Source organism: Ruditapes philippinarum, unplaced genomic scaffold (genome assembly GCF_026571515.1).
Source record: "Ruditapes philippinarum isolate M1 unplaced genomic scaffold, ASM2657151v2 ctg1705_1_1_1_1, whole genome shotgun sequence".
NCBI classification, from domain to species: Eukaryota; Metazoa; Mollusca; class Bivalvia; order Venerida; family Veneridae; genus Ruditapes; species Ruditapes philippinarum.
The window spans coordinates 155,267-178,832 of NW_026860104.1; the positions used below are offsets into that span (position 1 = coordinate 155,267).

At 33.5% G+C, this 23,566-nt stretch overlaps 2 protein-coding genes and 1 long non-coding RNA gene across 3 annotated transcripts; 1 reads left to right on the forward strand and 2 right to left on the reverse strand.

Moving 5' to 3' along the window:
- Positions 1-186: 186 nt before the first annotated feature.
- Positions 187-9,665, forward strand: LOC132758915 (MATH and LRR domain-containing protein PFE0570w-like). The gene is made up of 5 exons (XM_060750620.1): positions 187-270; positions 4,338-4,456; positions 4,691-5,907; positions 6,262-6,504; positions 7,983-9,665. The coding sequence occupies exons 1-5, from the start codon at positions 257-259 to the stop codon at positions 8,448-8,450; spliced, it is 2,061 nt and encodes a 686-aa protein (XP_060606603.1). The 5' UTR covers positions 187-256; the 3' UTR covers positions 8,451-9,665.
- Positions 9,666-13,554: 3,889 nt separating this feature from the next.
- On the reverse strand, positions 13,555-16,595 carry LOC132758916 (glycosyltransferase family 92 protein F13G3.3-like). Its single transcript, XM_060750622.1, has 2 exons — positions 16,455-16,595; positions 13,555-14,825 (listed from the first exon to the last, which is right to left on the reverse strand). Exon 2 carries the CDS (start codon positions 14,813-14,815, stop codon positions 13,913-13,915), a length of 903 nt encoding a protein of 300 aa, XP_060606605.1. The 5' UTR covers positions 14,816-14,825; positions 16,455-16,595; the 3' UTR covers positions 13,555-13,912.
- Positions 16,596-20,214: 3,619 nt separating this feature from the next.
- Positions 20,215-23,326, reverse strand: LOC132758917 (uncharacterized). Its single transcript, XR_009629642.1, has 3 exons — positions 22,918-23,326; positions 21,819-21,898; positions 20,215-20,631 (listed from the first exon to the last, which is right to left on the reverse strand). It is a non-coding gene; the product is annotated as an uncharacterized LOC132758917 (long non-coding RNA).
- Between the last annotated feature and the right edge of the window lie 240 nt (positions 23,327-23,566).

Below are 23,566 nucleotides of genomic sequence, written 5' to 3' on the forward strand. Positions count from 1 at the left end.
TTTTGAACAAATTGGTTTATATATCATAAAAACAATTTGTGTACACATCCTAATTAAGATGTCTCTACAGATAAATGATAACAATTTCAATAAAATTAAATAATGAATTTTGCCAAAGGCACATTCAGTTCGCTACAGTTGGAAGTTAGTAGTCCTACAATAAGCGGTGTGCGTAATATTTCTCGGTTATAATTTTGGCAGTAACCGGTGCACATTATATTTCACAGAAGTATTTTTCTTAAAGGAGACCAGTTCCATGACAGATATGAGGTAGGTGATTTCAGACATTATATTTAAACAATTTCAATCTGTTTGGTTTTTATGAAACGACAAGTCTTCAGATATTTAAATTAATTTTTGTATAATTGTTAATATTAGATAAATGACATAACAAAGAGTCAGAATAGTTTTAAAAAGATATATAATACGCGAAAGGAACGACATTATAATACGTAGTGTTTGGCAAATGATAATTGGATGTATTGTATATATTTTTACAGTATTATTTTCTATGATATCTATATTTTCACCTAATTTAAACAACACACTATCATGATACAATATGATTATTGTATGAGTATCTTGAAATGGAATTTTTATTTTGCTTGATTGGATTTTTGTATGCTAGGATCATGTGAGAAACTGTGGCGGTCAGTGTGGTCCGTTCTGGTAGAGTCTATTAAAGTCAAATTCATTTATAGATCACGCTAACATGACTGTGACCCTTAAAGAATATACGTCATTTTCGCTATAGGCCCAGTACATTAAAGTGGTATCGGCTATATCCAAATCAGTTTGTCGTGTATGTTCGTCCATCTACATTTTTTGACGGCTTAATCAGCTCTGATACGAACCCATAGCTTTTTTGTTCTTCAAACATGGTTCAAATGCTGTGTAAATCGCTTTGCTGCGTGACCCTTTGAGGTCAAATGTCACATAATATTGTTCCTGCACTATAAATTCCATACTTATCGAAAGACTTTCTCCAATCTTAGCTGAAATGTACTCCTTCAAAACTTAAACTAAATCGACATATATATCAAATTGTCTCATAAAGTTGGTGGAGTGTTTGACAACTGTTAATTTGACTAAAACATAATTCCATCACATATGAATATATTAAGAATTTGATTTCATTAGGGTCTTTATGTTTACGCAAGGAATATGTTCAGGTATATAATTCAGAATTTTATAACAGTATACAACAGTATAATTACAAAAAAATAACCATTTTATATAGATCATAATCAAGACTGTTTCCGTTAAAGGAACCCAGCCTAAAATATGAAATTACCTGTACTAACTATTACTTGAAATAGAAATATATGCAAACGATAATTAAGAAATATACTCAGATATGAATTTAAAATCGTATTTTGCGCTATTCTTAGACTGATTTTAGTGCGCTTTTCAATTTTAGGACGTTTCCCCCAATTAGAATAGGTTAAACAAGAGCTGTCACAGGAGACAGCGAAGCTCGACTAATAAAATACTGGACGCAGTAAGGAGGACAAAACTATGAAAGAAAAATCAATTATGTATAATTATGTATTAAGTTATAGTAAAAAAATAACATTTGTTAACATAAATTCCAAGATCAAGGGGAATAATTCTAGAAATAGTCATGCTAGAGTTATGGACATTGCCACACAACATTTGTGTAATGATAAGAAATATATATTTGAAGTTTGAAGTAGATACCTTAAAAAGTAAAGAAGTTATTATATTTCTTAAAGAAAATCCTAAGTTCAAAGAGAGATAAATCTGTAAATATTGCTTCAAGAGTTATGAACATTGTCACATAAAATGTAATTGATGATAAGGAATAAGTATTAGAAGTTAGAGGTAGATACCTTTAAAAACTAGAAATGTGTCATCATGCCACGGATGCCCCCGCATGCAGCCAAAATTTCAGATGGTCCATTAATTTTTTTTTTCATTTTAAGTTCAAAGCCCTTAAAACTTTTCAATGTTAACACAAACCATTTTCATACACTGTTCAAGGCACTGAAATTATTCAGTCTTAACCTTTTAAAAATAGCATATTGCATATTTGTAGCCAAAATAATTGCAAAAAGTATGAGTGCTGAAACTGAAAGTTCAAAATTTTTCCTACATTCAGGAAAGATAAGTTTGTCTAAAATCATTGAACCACAACCAAATTCAAACTTAAACTGCTTATTCCTAAGATGTATCTATATTATTTTCAAAGTGAAAGGGACATAACTCTGCCAAAAAATCATCAAACCATGACCAAATTCCAACTTGACCTGCCCATTCCTTTGACATATCTATATGTCAAATTTAAGTTGAATATGTAACACTGTTGGGTAGAAATGAACAGAAACTGTAAATTTCATATTATTTTCAAAGTGAAAGGGGCATTAGTCTGCCAAAAATCATTGAACCATGACCATATTCGAACTTGGCTTGGGCATTCCAAAAACATATCCATATGTCAAATTTGAGTTGAATGTGTTGTACCATTGGGGAGATAATAAACGGAAACTGAAAATTTCATATTACTTTCAAAGTGAAAGGGGCATAACTCTGCCAAAAATCATTGAACCATGACCAAATTTGAACTTGACCTGCGCATTCCTTTGACGCATCCGTATGTCAAGTTTGAGTTGAATGTGTTGTACCGTTGGGGAGATAATGAACGGAAACTGAAAATTTCATATTATTTTCAAAGTAAAAGGGGCATAACTCTGCCAAAAATCATCAAACCATGACCAAATTTGAACTTGACCTGTATTTTCTCATGACATATCCATATGTCAAGGTTGAGTTGAATGTGTTGTACCGTTGGGGAGAATTTGAAAGGAAGCTGAAAATTTCATATTATTTTCAAAGTAAAAGGGGCATAACTCTGCCAAAAATCATCGAATTATGACCAAATTCGAACTTGACCTGTATTTTCTCAAGACATATCCATATGTCAAGTTTGAGTTGAATGTGTTGTACCGTTTGGGAGATAATGAAGGGAAACTGAAAATTTCATATTATTTTCAAAGTAAAAGGGGCATAACTCTGCCAAAAATCATCGAACCATGACCAAATTCGAACTTGACCTGTATTTTCTCATGACATATCCATATGTCAAGTTTGAGTTGAATGTGTTGTACCGTTGGGGAGATAATGAACGGAAACTGATATTTCATATTATTTTCAAAGCAAAAGGGGCATAACTCTGCCAAAAATCATCGAACCATGACCAAATTCGAACTTGACCTGTATTTTCTCATGATATATCCATATGTCAAATTTGAGTTGAATGTGTGCAACCGTTCTTAAGATAATGAACGGAAACTGATGATGACGGAATGACAGAATGACGGAAGGACGGAAAGGACGGAAGGACGGAAGGATGGAAGGACGGAAGGACGGAATGACGGAACAGGATAACACTATATGCCCCGGCCATTACATGGCGGGGGCATAATAAAAAAAGTTATAATAAAAAATAACATTTTTCTAGTAAAAAAATCTAAGTTGATGGGGAGATAATTCTTGCAATATTGGTGCTAGAGTTATGAACCTTGTCACATAAGATGCGGATGATGATAACGTAAATATATTTGAAGTATGAAGTTGATCCCTTTAGAAATAAATAAGTATCAGTAAAAAATAATATTTTTTATGGAAAATTCTAAGTTCAAGGGGAGATAAATCTGAAAATATTGGTGCTAGAGTTATGAACCTTGTCACATAAGATGGGGATGATGATAAGGTACATATATTTGAAGTATGAGGTTGATCCCTTAAGAAATAAAGAAGTAACAGTAAAAAATAATATTTTTTAAGGAAAATTCTTAGTTCAAGGGGAGATAAATCTGAAAATATTGGTGCTAGAGTTATGAACCTTGTCACATAAGATGTGGTTGATGATAAGGAACATATATTTGAAGTTTGAAGTTGATACCTTAAGAAATGACAAAGTTATAGTGAAAAATATTTTACTGCACCAAAACTTTAATCTAAAATCTGGACGCGGACGCCGACGCCGACGCCGGGGCGAGTAGGACAGCTCTCCATATACTTCGTATAGTCGAGCTAAAAACGGAAAGGGGGCATTTAGTTTAGAACTACATTTAATTAAACATTAATCTCGAAAACAACATTTCCAGTCCCGTCATGTCAAAAAGCTTCAGTGGAGTCCCTTTATATAACGTCTTACGCTCAACTGGCATATTTACAACGTTCCATGTAATAAGTTTGATATTAATAGTGATAATTTTGCTTCCTAACGTTGGCAGATTTTTAAATATACGGGTAGTTATCAACAGCAGCTTAATATTTCCGGCTAAAAAGATTATCAATGTTTATTTTTTAAGGTCCAGGGCCTTATGGACCCGTGTACAGACTATGCGAACGTCGACAATGGTGGCTGTAGGTATTCTCGTCGTTCTAATGGTACTATTCTACATAAAGGATTCAAATTATAGGGAAAGAGGTAGGTACTTAAATGTATTATATGTTATATACTTCTTGATTGCATTTGGTATTTTACAGTATTTATCTTAGTATCGAAATATGTGTGTACTTGCCAAAACGTAAAGAAATATTCTAGATTTGTACTAGATATTTAATTACATAGTTTTTTCTTCTTACCAAAACAATGTTTGAATTGAATTGTAAAAAAGTATCAGTCATGTAAATTTGTCAAGAATTTGATCTAATTCTTCAGTTTCCCAGGAGACTCATGGTCGTATCAGAAAACTTGAGGCTGGTTCCTTAGTAAGTCAAAAAGGTGCGAAATCATTAGATAAGAAAACTAAGGTTAAAGTCGCCCAGAGTAATGATGTTGACGGTGATCAGGATACTTTCTCTGACAAAGCAGTCACGTCGACGACAACGCAGAACCCCGGTTCATACACAACTCTTGATTACGACTCTGATGACGGAAAGCGCGAAGAGCTAGATATATTGAAATACAAAAAGCTTACAAAGGATAAGAAAATTGCACAAGTAATATTTAATGAAGATGAAAATGTTGATGGTGATGATGATGACGATGCTACAACAACCTCGGCAACTCCGACAACAACCCAGGTAGCTACTACCACGGAGAAAACAATTGATGATGATGATGGTGCTGATGATGCTGACGACGACGATGGTGATATCAATGCAAATCCTAAGAAGGAAGATGAAATTAGTATTAAAAAGATTGATAATAGTAAAATTGGAAAAGAAAACTTCGAAGGAAAACAGGAGTCAAATACCGTTCCAGATAAAAATAAGGAAAGCATTAAACCAAAAGAGGATGTGCAAAACAAAAAAGTTCTAATAGATATCCTTGGAGCTGAAACTAAAAGGATGAAAGAAAAAAATGAACTAGTCATTAAACAGCTCCCAGTTGATTCCAAAACGGATAAACCTGAAAATCCATCAAAAAGTTTACCTTTGCTAAAAATAGAATTACCCGAAAAATCCGTTATGCTTCCCGACGATAGAACTGACAAGAATGGAGACAGTGGCAGTCAAACTGAACAACAAAGTTCAAATGAAAATCAAGAATCAGAAGGCCAAAAAGAAGTTCGGGACTTGAATCAAGCTAAAATTGAAAGCCCACTTCCACATCCAGAACAGGTCATTAAGAAAAAAACTGAATACGAAATGCACGAACCAGTAACACCAAAAGATGACAATGTTGACAATAACGATATGGCCGCCCAGATCAAAATGCTTGCCCTAAAGTATTCCATCACTTTAAATGAGACAGATCTTCCGCGGCAGAGTGAAAGCTATACAAAGAGACTGCGGAATAAACTGATTCAGACGGGGCGATTTGACTTGCTTGAGAGCAAGAACTGTAAGAAGAGGCTGCCTAAATGTATCATTATTGGTGTAATGAAAGCCGGCACAGAAGCATTCTCAACTTTCCTAGGAGTCCATCCACAGGTGAGATTTTATAATTTGTTCGGTCATAGATGTAATCATACATGTATAACTTTCAATGAGATTCTTTTGTGGACTTTCTATATATATGTATTCTTCGCTGACATTGCTTAGACACTCTTGTCGAGTGGTTTTTGCAAAGATTTTAATTCATATTCAAGGATAATGTACTAATCGCAGCGCAAATTGTATTATATGTTTCCCCAAACGTAGTTTCAAACATTTGAAATACACGTTACATATTTATATTTCTTGTTAATAATGATAGCTTTTTATTCGAGATTTTTTATAAAAAAAATGTTTTTGATTAATAACAGCCGTCGATAATTCATATTTTGTCTTATCACTCTCATTCAGGTAGCTATGCAATTTGGATATGCAGCAATGGTGTTTTTCAGCAGTTCCCAATACGATAATGGACTCGAATGGTACAGGGAACGAATGATGTGTAGTACGAAAGATCAGATTACGATGGAGAAATCACCGCAATATTTCTCGTCCGCACTTGCGCCAAAAAGAATCCATTCAATGGACCCTAATATGAAACTTATTCTTTTAGTTCGAGATCCAATATCCCGAGCTCTTTCACACTTTTTACAAGTAAGTGTACATTTAGAATACTGTTAAAGTCTTTTGAAAATGCGATATAGTTCAGCGCCTCTCATGTTATATGCAGATCACATTATTATCGTCATTATGAGCAGTCACACTAAAGCCTCAGTCTTACTTACTCCCGGCAGAGCCCAGGATCATCCCGGTAAGATACCGGGATGATCCGGGACGATCCGGGGTGAAATTATTGTTGCGGTCACACTTACCCAGGCAGCACTACGGTAGTTCTCAACTAACCACCCAGGATGCGCTCCGGATCATCCAGGCAGAGCCCAGGTGCAGCTACGGTTCATGCCGGTGCTTCCCCGGTCGTTCCCGGATGACGCCGGAAGAGCCCCGGTTGACCCAGGCAGAGCCCCGGTCGATCCAGGCAGAGCCCCGGCAGAGCCCAGGACGATCCCGGCAGAGCCCCGGTAGAACCCCGGTGAGGATTGAAAACGCCCGAAAATGATAACATTGATACATAAAATTTTATTTAATATAATATCTATTGTTCCAGAATAGTTATTCCATGATGATTTTCTGAAAAATCCTGATGCCATACTGGATAGAAGGGAAATGAGAGGGGTTTTTAATACCCAGCAAGTGCAGATCATTCGCAAATTGTCGTTATTCTTTTGAAATGATCCGGGCTTTGCCGGGGCTCTACCGGGACCAACCGTAGCTCTACCTTTATCATCGGGGCTCTGCCTGTAGTTGCCGGGGCTCTGCCGCATTTCCGGGGCTCTACCGTAGCTCTACGTAGCTCTACCGGCTATATCATACCCCGGATCATCCCCGGTTTGTGCCGGCAGAGCTACGGTGCTTCCCCGGTATAACCCCCGGTCGTTCCCGGCAGAGCTAAGGATGAAGCCGGCAAAGCTATACCCTTCCCGGATCATCCCGGACCACCCCGGTGATATTAAATATTTTATTCCATCCGGGATCGAATGCCGGATGTTCCCGGATCATCCCGGATAATCCAGGACGTTGCCGGCAGAGTTACGGATGTACTCCGGTTGTTCCCGGTCGTACCCCGGTCGTTCCCGGATCACCTCGGACGTCTACCTGGGCTCTGCCGGGGCTCTGCCGGGATGCAAGTGAGACTAAGAAGTATTATGATTAAAAGCTCATTATACGGAAAGTATCGAAGAATGACAATCTTATAGACAACCATTATTCTGAGATACTATTTATCTCGGTTTTAATTATGTTTAAATTACAATGAGTAAAATTACGTCTGGAACAAGTCGAATGGATATAATTTATTTTACCTAATAATACAATACTAAACCTTTAGTCTGCTGTCCACCCATGCGACCATTAGCTGGCACTGTCGTGTCGCCTGGTCATAGTATTCGGTCACTGCATATTCAGAAAATTTCCCTAAAATGGCGATTGATTTTGTCCAGATTGAAGGGTGGAAATACTTATTTATCAGACATAATAATTTTGTAAACGTTTATCTATGTTTTCTTTATTTGCAGCAAAAAAGTGCCAACCCAGATCGCCTTAAAGCACAAACATTTGAAGACTGTGTTTATGATAAGAAAACAAAAACAGTAATATCAAGCAGTCCTTATATTCAACAGTCAACATATAGTGTTATATTAAAACGTTGGCTACATTATTTCTCCTTCAAACAAATTCTTATCGTGGACGGTGACACGTTCAAGAAGAACCCCATTCGCAGTTTACACAAAGCAGAAACTTTCTTAGATATTGACCACTCTATAAGTAAAGACAGACTCTATTTCAATAAAGAGAAAGGATTTTATTGTTTAAAGATAAATTCAACAGCGAAAGAGGATTTAGAAATGTCCTGCTTCGGCAGTGAAAAAGGACGGATTCACCCTTCCATAAATCCGGAAGTAGAGAAGGCCTTGCAAAGATACTTCCGGCCGTATAATGAAGAATTTATGAAAATGACGAGCATGAAAATGAAATGGAAGTAACATTTACATAGATTTATAGAAATGTTGTTTGTTAGATGAGCTGGATTTATGTGAATAAACAATCATTTTACAAGAAAACATATTATGTAAACAATGTAACATGGATATTATTGAAGATGAATTTCATTTTATAATACTAGACTAAAGTATGGTAGCTATCGTTAACAGTTTAAAACTACATGTATATTTTAACCGTTGCCCTACTATTTAGAAAAGAGAAAAATTAAAGCCATTATGAAAAAAAGAAAAGAAGAAAAGGAACTACATGATTTGTCGAAATATATTTTCTGGTATGTTTTATTTCAAAAGACATTTTGTGTTTTATACTGCGGCATTAAAATACATTTTGTTAACAACACCTTTGGAAATATTTTGTATAAAATAAGGGCCTCCACTGAGGTTAAAAAGCCAAACATAGCATTTGAATTTCTTACATTAATGAGCTGGGGTACTTTAACAGCAATATATGCAAAGATAGTTAAGAATTATACTTTTTGAAATTAATTTTTAAGTTTTTTTAGCACGATTTGAGTGAAAAGCGTTTAAACACTTTTCATTTTTTGCCATTTTTTTACAATTTGAATTATTATTCTGGAAAAAAGAAGTGCGCGAATGATCTGAAAATTTTCACGAAGATTAGTGTTCTAAACCTACATCATATGGTACATTTATCTGGAAAAAATATTTTCAGTCCCATCATTTCAAAAAACCTCAGTGGAGTCCCTTTAACACGAACAATACAATTGATTACAGAAATAATTTACATTTTACTTACATAATAATGTAATATACTAAGTATTACTTGCTGTACACGGGAAATATACTCGTATACACGTTTATCGAGTTATACATGAACACTTCAATTTCTAGATTTCCTTTGCTTAGATAGAAATAAATTCATTAAAACGTTACTATGTCCTAGAAATGTACAGTATTTTAGTACTTTTGAATTGTGTCTTGTTTTCAATTTATTTTAGTTTGATTAAATGCAACAAATAATTACGAATAACCTTGAAATATCTCAGTTGAAGCATGACACAAACCAGGCTATTGGATTGTGATGTTTGGTGAATTAATTACTCATTATTTGTTTGGGTACCTTATTAATATCATGGATTTACATATATTCGTATGTGACGTTTTTATTTCATTACAAAATATTTATTACATAATTTATTGAAGCCAAATATCGATTTTAATAAAGATTTGAAATTACTCAGTCTTGTAATTCTATATAGCCTATAAAAACACTCTTTCAGCCATAACGCTTCCTTATACCCTGTTTGTGGAATTTTGCGTTTGTTGAAAATATTAAAAAAATGCCTCAAGGGGCAGGACGTGAAGTGGTTGACAAAATGGCTACTGAGTCTATTTTATTTTTGCGAATAAAAATAATCCCTTAATGTCGTCCCAGCCAGTTTTATATCTTCGTAACTAACTCATTTCACATACTATAACTATTACTTATCAGATTAGTGGATGCAATAAATATTACACCCAACATATTTGTTAACCATGTCAATGTTTTTGGTTTTATCTATTGCAATTCAAATTAAAGATCTATTAATTTAATTGTGCAAAATTACTATGGCTAAGACTCTTTAAAGTTGTGTCAGAATTTAATAATCCCAAATATTACATTGTATACACATGCATCTATATGATTTTTATGAAATGTTTGTTCAATGGTGACTGTACTTATGGGTTTATGATCACATCCGTGTTATTTGTGCCGTATGGCGGCTGTAAAAAGTCGCCCCGTACATTTAATCAGTGATGTTATATTTTCGATCCTTGAAGATCGTTCAGCACGACATTATTGTTGTGCTTGTGGTGTTTTTGGTTTCAACTTTTCGGCATTTTCTAGTCGGGTGGTTCCAATATTCCTACTTGAATAATGTTGAATCACCCTTAGGATATGTTGCCTGCTTTTTAAATTTGTCTTTTGACGTCTTATCTGTGATACGCAGGCTTCATAACCACTGATCCCCTTTCAAAATTCCATTTTATTTAGTTCCGCCCATTGTTTTCTCGTTTAGGGCACACGCTTTTTATTACTTGGGGACCATACGCCGCTTTTCATGGAATGGCACGGAAGTGTCACATTGAAGGTTCCATGATAACCGCCGTATGAACACATCTAAGGATGTTTCTAAATTCAAAATTTTACTATTTCACGTTTAAATGTTGAATTCTGCTTAAGCCGGTGCTAGGGGGCGTGGACGGTAACTTGCACTTTCCAGTACCGTCCATGAACAGGCTCAATCAAACCGAGCCTGCAACATTTTCAATTTTGCCGTGTTGGGCTCTCTGTAGGGATTCTTTATTTATCTATTTTTTGATTAACTTATATGCAAAATTTGAAATGGCAAGTATTAGTATTAAAGCGTCAACATATACATTTGTATTTACATTTTTCTTTTTATTACACACATTACTAAATTTAATTAATATAAGATATTATTCTTTCCTTTTTCATCCTTCTGCTCATTTTCTAAAATGGCTATAATTCTGATATAATACCTGACTAAAAACATAACAAAATAAATTCATTTTTACATATCAATGTAAATGCTAAAGTTATCATGGTTTGTATTCTTAAATAAACGGGCCTTAAACGTGGTTCCAAAAAAAAATAATAAAGCTTTCTTAAGTATAAACGATTGTAGGTATATATGACCCGCTTCTTTCTTCGCAATGGTTATATTGAAACCAACCTTTTATACCAGGCCACATATATAGTCTTTACAACAAAGTTCTTGTAAATAATAATAAATAATGACTAAATTTTGAAACCAAAAGATAAACAAAATGGCGGCATCATGTGACTAAAGTAGTTCCAGAATGTCGTTTATTATGTCAGAGGTCTAATGCCAAGCATTATATAGTCGAGGATATTAGACATCAATTGTAGAAATAGCCAAAAGGTTATACCCGTTGAAGATCTCAACGATAAGTATAGATACATTGTTATAACCACTTTCATTGTTCCAAATGAACATTTAGTTCAAACATATCGAAATAGAGAAGTTGAAAGAAATAAGAGCTATTCTAAAGAAAGTTTTTTTTTCCAAGCACCTGACCATAGTTAAGAACCAGTTTTCGAAATCATGTGGTTAACTCTGTTGACGTTAGGATAGAGTGAAATATGAATATGCTTTTGGACTATTTTGGACTTGGAAAATGAAAACGAGGCTAGAGGGAGTAAAATATGCATTTGATACTGAATTTTTGGACTCGATATATAAAATGAGACTAGATTTAAATTATTGGAACCAATAATGATTTGTAAAAGGGACATCATGTCAGACAAATGCTGGAATGTTTATGGTCTCATTTTTTTAATGTATGAAATAAATTTTTTAATGCTATAGGGCTATATCTTATAAAATATTTAGATAAAATTTGCAAACAGTACTTTGTTGTTTCTATATTTTTATGTTTGATTTCCGAATGAGTCCGAATGTAGTATGTCTTTGTTTTTTTAACATATATAAATATCGTGCGTAAACAAAAAGTTATACTGCTATTTTGAGTCAGGTTTTAAGTTTTAACAATTTGCCAATGATTTTATGCATGCTCCATTCACACTGAAGGAAATATGATCATATAAACTTATACAACAGGAATTTTGGAAGTATTCCTTTTCAAAATTTGAGCAACATTTTTATTAATTACAGGGAACAGATATACAGTTTTGTACATTTTATATACATTTGTACATGTACCCGATATGGCAGTTAATGATGTCACATAAAAAACAAGTCACACGTACCTTTACTTAATTTCCAGTTATTTTGAAAGGATGATAATAATATTTCTTAAACAGTCCGGCAATGATAATAAGTCAGTTTCATCATTTTGTACTCAATTGTTATTGTTTTACCTTTAGCTGTTTGTCAACTTTGGTTGTATATAAATGACTTATAACAATATAAAACAGAACATCGAGTATTTGAAAGAGCCCATCAAAACATATAAAATTCATTTTCTAAATACTTAAGTACATAACATAAAGATGATCGGCTAGAACAACTTTAATCAGATATGCGATTTTAAAGTTTAAAAAGAAAAACAAAATATTTTTGATTTTTGGACACCGGTAAGGTCACTTTACCAGTGGATACACAATAACAGCAATTTTATCTTTCCCGTTAACACATATATTTCATCGAATTCCATAAGATTCATAATTTAGATAAAATCAAAGGGCTGCATGCTCTGTGGTATTTTCTGATCTTTCCTGTATAAGTTTATTTTATATACATGTACTATTATTCATCTTACGCAGCGACTGCGTTTAACAGTTTGTGATTGATACATTTGAAATTTTGCATGCTTAGAGTTGCATCAAAAATCATTTTTCATTTTTTATTACAGCCACACTTTATCCTTGCATATCGTGGCAACTTCCTTTAAAAAGACACTTCAAAAAAAATGTTGCCTCGACAAGAATTTTAACCTCAGGCCTCTCACACCCTAAACGAACCCTACCTCTGCACCACAGTGAAGTAATACGTACGTAGCGTGAATAAAAACAAATATATTGTAATTCTAAAATTGAGAATTTTCATTTCGTATTTGTAATCCTTATTTATTTCGAGGTACTTTGTTCACGATAAACCTGTTGTTAAACACTGATGAAAATAATTTAGCGAAAATCTTCTCGCCAAAACAGTCCGACATGTATATATTCCATTACTCGACAGTAAGATTTATTTGGAGTATTCGGTAATCGACATAGCTAAAAATAGCATTTTCATTGATTAAGCTTTATTGGGTAAAAAAGATATTCATCCGCGAAATTTGTGATTGAAACTTCATATTTCTATTGACTAATGTAAACTTTTAATGCACTGTAATTCGTTCAATGCCTACATTAAAAATTATTATTTCTTTAAATTGCTGGTTTTAAGCAGTTTTGAGTGAGAACTACTTTGCGTTGTTAGGTCTGTGAGGAAATTTTGTGTTTGACCGTGGATGTTAGCTATGTATTTACTGATCTTGCGATCAGAAAATACAAAAAGCGTATATTTTTAATGTATTGAAGCCAAATGCAAACACATATCAGTTAATTAATATTTTATACGCATGGTCATTAAAACAAATCACTAAAATAAAATATACACTTGTATATGGTTATTCTTTACTTTTTAGGAAAAACATAGCCGATGTGACAGTGGTGGTGTTGGTAGTTTTCACTCCGGATCACGGCAGTGCAAGGGCACAGTTTAGCCACCGCACCGTTCCCGGACAGGCTGTCAAGCAGTTTACCAGTACTAGTTGCATTCACTGTTGCAAGAAACTGAAACTTCTGTATATACCAGAGCAGAGGTACAGCGCGAATAACTGTAGAAAGGATTTCATGAGCAATCACAAAAACAATTGTCCTCCACCGTCCGTGAATCGAACCAAGGTCGCCCAGTTCACAGCTCTACTAGTGAGACTAAAACGTGGTGTAATTATCCATGACCGGTACTGTTATAAAATATTTCAACTGTCACATTTTTTATGTTTCTCTTAAGATTGGCACTGTATTTACTAGCAACTGTGTGTATTATTTTCATTGGTTCTTTTGTCGTATAACGTGTATTTATTTTCCTATAATGATGCACTAACGCCATTTCCGGTTTTACAGTGTATTCACTTCCGGTGTGTAGTTCCCAGGTGAAATGAATTCCCATCACAGTAAGTTCACTTGTTTTTGCGATATATTTTGACCTTTTGTGTGTTGGTAGAATAATATTATCGCGTAAATTGAACGTGTCTATTGTTATTCCATTTTTACAGCTTCCGTGTTTGGTACATGCTTGATTTTTCCTAAAGAAAGAACTTCGAACTATATAGGCGCTGTTTGCCGGAAGTTCAGATATCATGTCCGACAAAGTGCGATGGTTTAGTTTTTGAGGAATAATAAATTCATCTAAGTCCGTTGAGGATATAAAAACACTTCTGCCCTTGTACCTATACAAGCAGTCATTTAGGGCTGCAAGTTGTCCGTAGTAATGAACTTCACTTCCGTGATAGGCCATATATTTTGGAATGTTCCATGGCAACAAACTTAACAGACCATTGCGTTCGTAATACTCTAAAACTTGTAATACTTTTTGCGAAATATGGTGAATATAGAATATGAATTTTTCTATCCCAAGAAGACGATTAAGCTCAATCCATTCTATAAGTTGTGTTGAATCACTAAACATAGAGTGCAAAGGTGACACACATGCGATAAATTTATGCTGATGGGTATGTTGAGTGATTTTCACGACTTTTATAGCGTGAGGAAGATGTCGTGCAGAATTCCTGTCGTAGAAGGAGACTGTATCCGGAGCCACTTTCCCAGTCATATTACATATGATAAACATTGCCGTGTACCTAATAAGACAAAATATTCATATTTAGACATACATGTAGGAATAAGAAATAATCACTCCATTCTTTTAATACAAAATATTTTGTACCACGTGTCACAAGAAATTTAACACAAGCACTGATATCTGAATGAATATTTAAATGAGCCGCGCCACGACAAAACCAACATAATGGGTTTGCGACCAGCGGTCCGCGCAGTTTGCGCCTCCGCGCAGTCTGATCAGGATCCATGCTGTTCGCTATCAGTTTCTCTACTTTTAATAGAGTTGGTAAGTGAACAGCAAGGATCCAGATCAGACTGCGCGGATGCGCAGGCTGGTCTGGATCCCTGCTGGTCGCAAACCCATTATGTTGGTTTTGTCATGACGCGGCTCAAATAAAGAATTACTATTTGAATATCATATAAATGTTATTTATATAACTATCTAAACATATCATAAATTATATTACTTCATAAATATCTTACAATTTCTAAAATCCACATGTTACCATTAAGCCAACAAAAAAGACCTTTAGAGGAGGACCCTAGATAATGTTGTTATACTTGTTGGTCAACCCTTTTGTATGTACAAATGCACATTATATTTATGCTTAAGATAATGATTATAAAATGTGTAAATTTATCATGTACAAAATATACAATATCATCCCATTCTTCCCCAAGTTTTGTTTCGTTTTGCAACAATACTTACTTTTTTCATTATTATTAAGATTATTATTATTCTTATATTTTGTAACAGAGAAACATATTTTTTAAACGATCTTCTTTTCAAAGATTTTTACATTTTTACAAACTACAAGATAAGACGTAACTAGGGTCTATGTTGATCTACAGATAAATTTATACATGTATATTTATTTATCTTTTGACAAGTTTATCAGGTTGAATTTTCTGAAATATGCTAAGACAAGGCAATCATACATTTTTGCTACAAATGTCTAATTAATGTAGGCAGTTATCATATGTTATTGTATTAAGTTTTACATCTGTGCATCGTATTTAAATACAAAAATGATACATGTGTATCTTAATATTACTTCTGATGAATTATGAAAGATAGTAATGTATTATGTTCAAAACTGCTGATTTTTTCTTTGTATCTTTATATTAAAACAATTTTATGTTGCTATGATGCTTATCTTTAAATAAGTTTGTCGTCACGGGTCTTAGACTCTCTGGATTTTACATGAATAAGATCTATATCTATCAAATAGAAAGCAATAGAATCCATTACAAATGTCTTAAAAGTCAAAATAAAAATGTATTGCAGGCTTTGTATAATTGAGCCTGTTAACGGACGGTACTTCAAAGTGCAAGCTACGGTCCACGCCCCCGAGCACTGGCTAATTTAACATGAGATGGTAAAATATTTTAATTTTGATACATCAGCAGATGTTTTCATACAGTTGTTATCATGGAACCTTCAATGTACTACTTTAATGCCATTCTAACTCACCATGGCAATGGTGTTGAATGTGCAAGGCTCTATTATTATGATATTCTTTTCATTTCATAGTTAACATTTCATATTTTGGAATCTTACTTAATTCGGGGTTAAGATTTACACATAGATTTGACGTCATATGGAGATGGGCTCGGCTTATAAATAATTGTTATAAATATGTATTTACCTTGCATGGTGGCCCTCCGGTATGTGCCTGATATAGCCGTTTGTGAACTCTGTTGTTTTTGGTCTCAGTTTGTAATGCAGGATACACCTTACATATGAGTTGTTCCTCAATTTTGTTAAACCAATCACCCTCAAATTATAAGGTCTAAAAGAAGAAGAAAGCAACAACAACAACAAAAAAAAAGCAAACAAAAACAGATAAAATACAATTTGTTTAGTAAAACTGCAATGTCAACATTTTCAATGTAATTCCACCGTTTAGATACCCACTCTACAAGATGTGCTTTTACTAATATACTGTTTTAAGGTATGATCACCCTGAACTGAATTATTGAAAACAGAGATCAGTTATACAGCATAAAACATATGCAAGCACAATTTAACAAAACTTATGAGCGGTTCACAAATTGTGAACAAGTTTGAATAGCAGAAGGGCTCTTTGGAACTCTAAATTATCTATAATGTCATCCTTATGAAATGCATTTTTCTATTGATAATAATTAAGAAATAAATGATAACATTCATGTTACAAGCGACAAAAGCATTTTTTTTTCTCATAATGTTTGAAAATATATGTATGTATAAAATGTTAGCCTACCCAACAAATTTTAAACACTTCTTTTATCATTTTACTGCTTAGAAAGCCTAATTCAATATATCCCTAAAATTAACGCAATTGGGGGGTTGTTTTTGTCTGAAGTACGAGGGTTGTTCAAAAAGTAATTGGACTGGGAGTCTTGCGTATTCAAATTTCATTCAATTTAGAATATTTTCATATGTACAGCAATAGTAAAATGTTTTCTACAAATCAAACATAAGTTTTTTAATCTATTGTGCTAAACGCGCTTTTCCTTTGCTATTGAATAACCATGGTAACACGCACCCGGCGCAGCACATAAATATAGTTATTGGAGCTAAGGTCTACTTCTAATTTATTCATAAATAACTATTTGTTTTCCCCTGTATTCCATCAATACGTTGCAATATATTAATGTGACATTATGTCCAAATTTGACGTCATTCGAACATGAAATGGCCTATTAATTAAGTTTTGAACAGCAGCGGTCATAGCGTTAGATGTAGAAATATGACATTTGTTAACAAACAGAAAATGTGTGCCATCGTTAAATTTTGCCAACAGATTGACTATAATCATTCAGATACACACAAAATGATTAAATAAACAAAGGACAATTATCCTGCCACCAGGACACTTGTTTTCAGCTGGCAAAAGCAATTCAAAAACTGCAAATACAAGATCACGAACGAGAAAGGGCGAGGATGAAAGTTGAAAATTGACGGGACGTTAGTGACGTCAATTGCAAAAGCGCTACAAAAGAATCCACGGTAAACGGTACGCGAACTGTTTATCGTTGTTTGTATCTGCTTCGGGTCTACTTATTCAGTTTTAACCAAAGGATTGTAAATAAGACATTTGTTATAAACACTATTTTATTGTATTTAACTAGATATACGCGTAATCAATGAATTAATGTAATAGTTAACGGTAATAATTAGTAGTGTTTTCGAAAACTTGTTTTTATAAACGATAGACTGTGCTAAGTAGAAAAGGATACTTTTCAATTGAGAAATATCTTTATTGTTCTGTATATAATCATATTGTTTTAAAAACATACAATGAGTAAATTAATAAAATAAATTGCTTTTGCTTTAAACATTTTCAGTCCTATTGAGTTCCAAGGTTACTAAAAAAACACGAGAAAACCCGGAGAATGGCCGGCTATCGGGCATTTATTTATTTATTTATTTTTTGAAACAGTGGATCGAGAATGTGATCGCTTTTTTCTTGCTTCATCTCCACATATGAGGCAAAGTAAAAGATACGTGACTCATACACCTAGAGACTAGGGAGACTACTTTCAGACAGAATGACGCTTATTACAATTTCGATTTATTTTACGACGTCATGAACGTCAATAATTGTATTGTTAGCGTGCGCCGCGTTTCGAACCCCTTGTCATTTGAAAACTTCAGAGAAATTTCATTTGTTTACATTTTGTTTTGATTTTTTCACTGTATATAGAGAACATGTTCCGATATTTGTCTCATGTAAAATTTTGTACGTAAATTTAAAAATGTGAACAGTAGAGCTGTAGTCCTATTACTTTTTGAACAACCCTCGTATATCGATTGATCTTGTCAAATTGAAAATACATTTACCATGTAGTTTTAATTTTATAAGACGTTGAAAATATCAGGTACCAAATTTGTAAATAACCAAATAAATACCTATAATGATTATACAATCAAGATTAAACACTTTCGTTTCTTTCAAAAATGAATCTGAATGATACAAAAAATGATGATAAAAGAATAGAAAGAAAGAAAAAGAAAGTTGACCCTACTGGGGTTTGAATTCACAACCCTTGATTTCAAAGCAGTTGCCAGAATTTGTAGCCAAGCTAAATACTCTTCAAGGTGGAGTTTATGCATTTGGATGGTAACACCTTCAGACATTCATTTAATGTATGTGTAATGGCAATTGATGGGTTTTTGATGGTGGAAATGAGGGTAAAACATCCATATAATAAGTGCATATCGACAAATTAAATAGTGAACTGCGTTTTCCATTTTCTTTTTATTAAAACGGCAGTAATGAGATTTGAGAGTTTAAACATACCTTTTGTTCATCATTCATGTTTATAAAATCAGCATTGATATCCTTGACTTTATCAAATAAAACATTTCTAAGAAGTTGGTAAGCAGGACATTGTGTTAACACATGTATTTGTGTTTCAACATTTTGTTTACAAATTAGACAGATCCTGTTGTTAATATCTAAATTCTCACATCTCCCTGTTTCCAGACGTAAGGGTACAACTCCACATCTAAATTTTGCTATTGTTAAGTATACATATATTTTAGTTTCATACCGATATTCAAACAGTTGATATGTCCGAAATTTGTTTCTGGTATTACCAACAAAACCAGTTGGACTAGATATACGTTGGTTCCATTCATTCAAATTCATACTATTTTGCCCAACCATAACACAAAATTTCCTAGATGACAAAACTTTACATATATCTTATATGTGATAAATTTGTCAATTTTAGATGTTCTACAAAATATGCGCTCCATATGCACAATACAGTATGCGCTCCATATACACAATTCAGAAACAATTTTAAATTAAAAACAGATCACCAGTTCATGACACAAAACCAGTGTGTGAAATATGCAAAATGTTAAATTTTACCTACCTTTCCTCAAGATACGCCGAGTAAATTAAAATTGCACTATCCGACGCAACTTTTTTAAATAAGTTTTCAAAATCTTTTTCATCTGAATAAGGTAAGTCTTTTTCATTTGAATAAGGTAAGTCTTTTTCATTTGAATAAGCTAAGTCTTTGTTATTTGAATAAGCTAAAACCTTTTCATTTGAATGTTCTAAGTCTTTTTTAGTCGAATTAAGTATCTTAACACTGTCTTTTTTCATACTATTTACAATTGTATCATTTCTATTGATTACAAATGTTCGTGAAGTATTATCCAAAGATACATCTGCAAATTTAGTCTTTTTAATATCCGAACAGATAAAAATTCTGTACACTATTATAACATATAAAACTAACTTAAAAACTGCTTTAGTCTTCATATTTAATTTAAAGACAAATTATAAAAATATATAAAAGAAAACTTATGAAAAAATGCAATAGCTTAAGGGCAAACAATAAATTTGTAGATATTTTGATACTAAAGTTGATAATAATGGATCAATAATTAATTGTTTTAAGACACGTACGTGTCCTCATAAAAGGCAACTATTTTGATTTGTCAATGTACAGGAATATTTACACATTGCATTAAAACATTTTCCGAATACAGTTTGATATTCATTAGCAGATAGACTGAACGTATGGACCTCTATATGCACATAGATCAGTTATAACTGCCACTAGCGTTCACGTGTTTTTAATAAAAAATTCCAGAACATTTGTATCAACGCTATATGTCGCAACGCCGCTATATGTCGCAACTAACGCTAAATGTTGCAACGCTGACGCTTTATGTCGCAATCAACGCTATATGTCTCAATCGCCTACCGCTAAATGTCGCAACGTTGCCGCTATATGTCGCACAAAAATCGATTGCCGCTTAATGTCGCAACCCCTTGACGCTAAATGTCGCACTTGGTAGGAAAGTAACAGATGGAACTGAAACAAAAAGTAAGTGTTAAAAAATTCAAAGTTTATACTATTTACACATGAAAACATATCCTAGTAACCAAACAAAGGTTTAATTTCGCGGTCTATGGCAAAAACCTTATATGGCCATAGAAACTGTTTTTGATAAAAGGGATGGATTTGGTTTTCAACCACGGACCAGGTGTGAGATCAAACTTTCTCTTTGAAGATGTCTTTCTCACAAAATGCATCAACAAAAACATTTGGATATACATGTATATTTGTAAATATATTATTTGACATAACTTTTTATATTTATCTCAATATTTCTTTGGGAACATTAATGAATCAATATACTATGGAATTGACAAATGTTGACTGCCTACTGCTTACTGTCAACTGCCTACTGTCAACTGCTTACGGCTTACTACTTATTATTCACTGCTTATAGCATTAAAATAAAAATGGACGGCCTATTACAACTGTATTGGTCAAACAATTATTCAGTTGCCGATAAAGTTGCCGTTCTGGAGGTCATGCACAATATAGTGCAGTGGTATATAGGCCACTTCCAACAGCCTTGCTGTTGGGTAAACCCTTTGGCGATGTGGTTGAGGTGTCCGCCTACGGACCAAGAGGTCTGTTGTGTCAGAAGTGTTTGACGGACTCATGCGGTAAGCAGGGAGTGACATTCAGGAGAACTGGCTAGCTCTGAAAAGTAAAGAGGGGAGAAGTGTAGTGGTTGTAGGTATATAGGCAACTTCCATCAGCCTTGCTGTTAGATTAACCCTTTAACGACGTGGTTGAGGTTTCCGTCTACGGACCATGAGGTCTGTGGTTCAAAACCCGGTAGGACCCTTGGTATTTTTCTGCCTCCTAATTTACCTAAATGTTGTTAGCTCTGAAAAGTAAAGAAGGGAGAAGTGTAGTGGTTGTAGGTATATAGGCAACTTCCATCAGCCTTGCTGTTAGATTAACCCTTTAACGACGTGGTTGAAGTTTCCGTCTACGGACCATGAGGTCTGTGGTTCAAAACCCGGTTGGACCCTTGGTATTTTCTGCCTCCTAATTTACTTTAATAGTTTACAGGTACACACATATTCTTAGAACAACATTTAAAGGAATTCACTGATAAATTAATAAATGCATGGACTGTAACATGTAATTCCATAAACGACAGCCAACTGTTGACTGCTTACTGTCTACTTCTGACTTACTACTGCCTACTGTTAACTGCCTACTGCTTACTGTCAACTGCTTACTGCCAATTGCATACTGTCAACAACTTACTCCCCTACTAGAAAACAAGAACAACAACAACAATTAGATAAATAAGTAAATACAAAAATGAATAAAAATAAATAAATACAGGTATTCTTTTATCCGTTTACATACAAAGGTTATAGGCTGACCCATGAAAAAATAGAGAAACTAAAAATCAAGCCAAAAAAGAAATTGTTTTATTTAATTTTACCCATGAAATATGGTGCTATATCAGTCAAATATATTTCATACTTTTTAAAAATAAATATGAAATATAAATATGAAAGTGGGCGGAGTCAAAACTCATATTTATTTCAAGGGACTTCTTTCGCCATTTTGTTTGAAAAATCTTATAAATACAAACAACTTTTTGTTGAATTTTGTTTGGAAAACTATCTAGAATGATAGAAAATGGTCTAACTAAGAAAATAAATCCGAACACCAATATCTTTCATTCAGTCATTAACGCTGTACAGACGTAAATATAACTGCCGTCCCGGCTCGTGAAAATATGTGGCATTTTATCATGTTTCGTGAAAATATATTCCATATTTCACTCAAACGAAAAAATATCCTCTTATTATTATATACTTATAAGTGAAATATTGAGAAATACTGATGAAATAAAATATTTTCAATTTTAGTATTTTCACTGTAAAAAGCTATTTTTCACTGTAGTGAAATATATTTTTCCGTATTTTCACTGCTGTCTTGCCGGACAACTTTCTTATAAATTCAGACAATACACATAATTTAAGGAGAATTCTTTCAAATTGTAATGTCAAAAAAAGAGAAGAGAAATCTATATGATAAACAGACAATTCAAGTTTGTTTCTATAAATACAGGATTTATTATCATCTTGTGGTATGGAAATTATCATATTTCATTCATGGCTACCGCCACTCATAAAATAATTATTGTCTTGCCACTAGATGAAAATAAATCCTGTATTTATAGAAAACACTTGAATATCCTCCATGAATTATGTCATAATATGTTCAAATGATGATAAGACAACAACTTAATACATGTAAATGTGAACATAATATTACCATTCACAAACGCATTCGTTTTCTGATGAAAACGTGACTTAAACAAACCCTGTTTCGATGAAAGCGATGCTACGCAAACTTAGAGCTGAAAACGAGGCGACAGTAAGAAAACGTCCCAAACGTATCTATGAAACAGTGAAAATGAGGCTAAAGAAAAAAACGTCCCAAACGCAACCGTGTAACGACGAAAACGAGGCAACAATAAGAAAACGTCACAAACGTAACCATGTCAGTTTTAAAACGAGGCTACAATATCAAAACGTCAAAAACGTGAGCATGTTTCAATTACAATAAAAACGAGGCTACAATAAGAAAACGTCACAAACGTATATATGTAACATTGAAAATGAAACTACGGGAAGAAGATGTTACAAACGTAACTATGTTATGATAATAACAAGAAAACAACAAGGAAACTTCACAAACGGCATGTTACAATACAAACGAGACTACAATGACAAAACGTAACTAGAATCTATAAGACTTTAACAAAACGCGTAACAAACATATCTATGTAACGATGAAAACAAAACTTATAAGAAAAATATAATTTAGTCCATTCGCTTTAGTATAGTTGGCTCAGAAAGTAGGTCCAAAACCGCACTGACATACTGGTATGTTAACATTTTGGAAATGAATAATTTTGCGA

Excerpts from the sequence above, each read along its gene's own strand:
- LOC132758916 (XM_060750622.1), bottom strand. The coding sequence starts at position 14,815 with ATGTTTATCATATGTAATATGACTGGGAAAGTGGCTCCGGATACAGTC.
- LOC132758915 (XM_060750620.1), top strand. Across the intron at positions 5,908-6,261 it reads TCCTAGGAGTCCATCCACAG|GTAGCTATGCAATTTGGATA; the intron begins GTGAGATTTTAT and ends ACTCTCATTCAG. Across the intron at positions 6,505-7,982 it reads CTCTTTCACACTTTTTACAA|CAAAAAAGTGCCAACCCAGA; the intron begins GTAAGTGTACAT and ends CTTTATTTGCAG.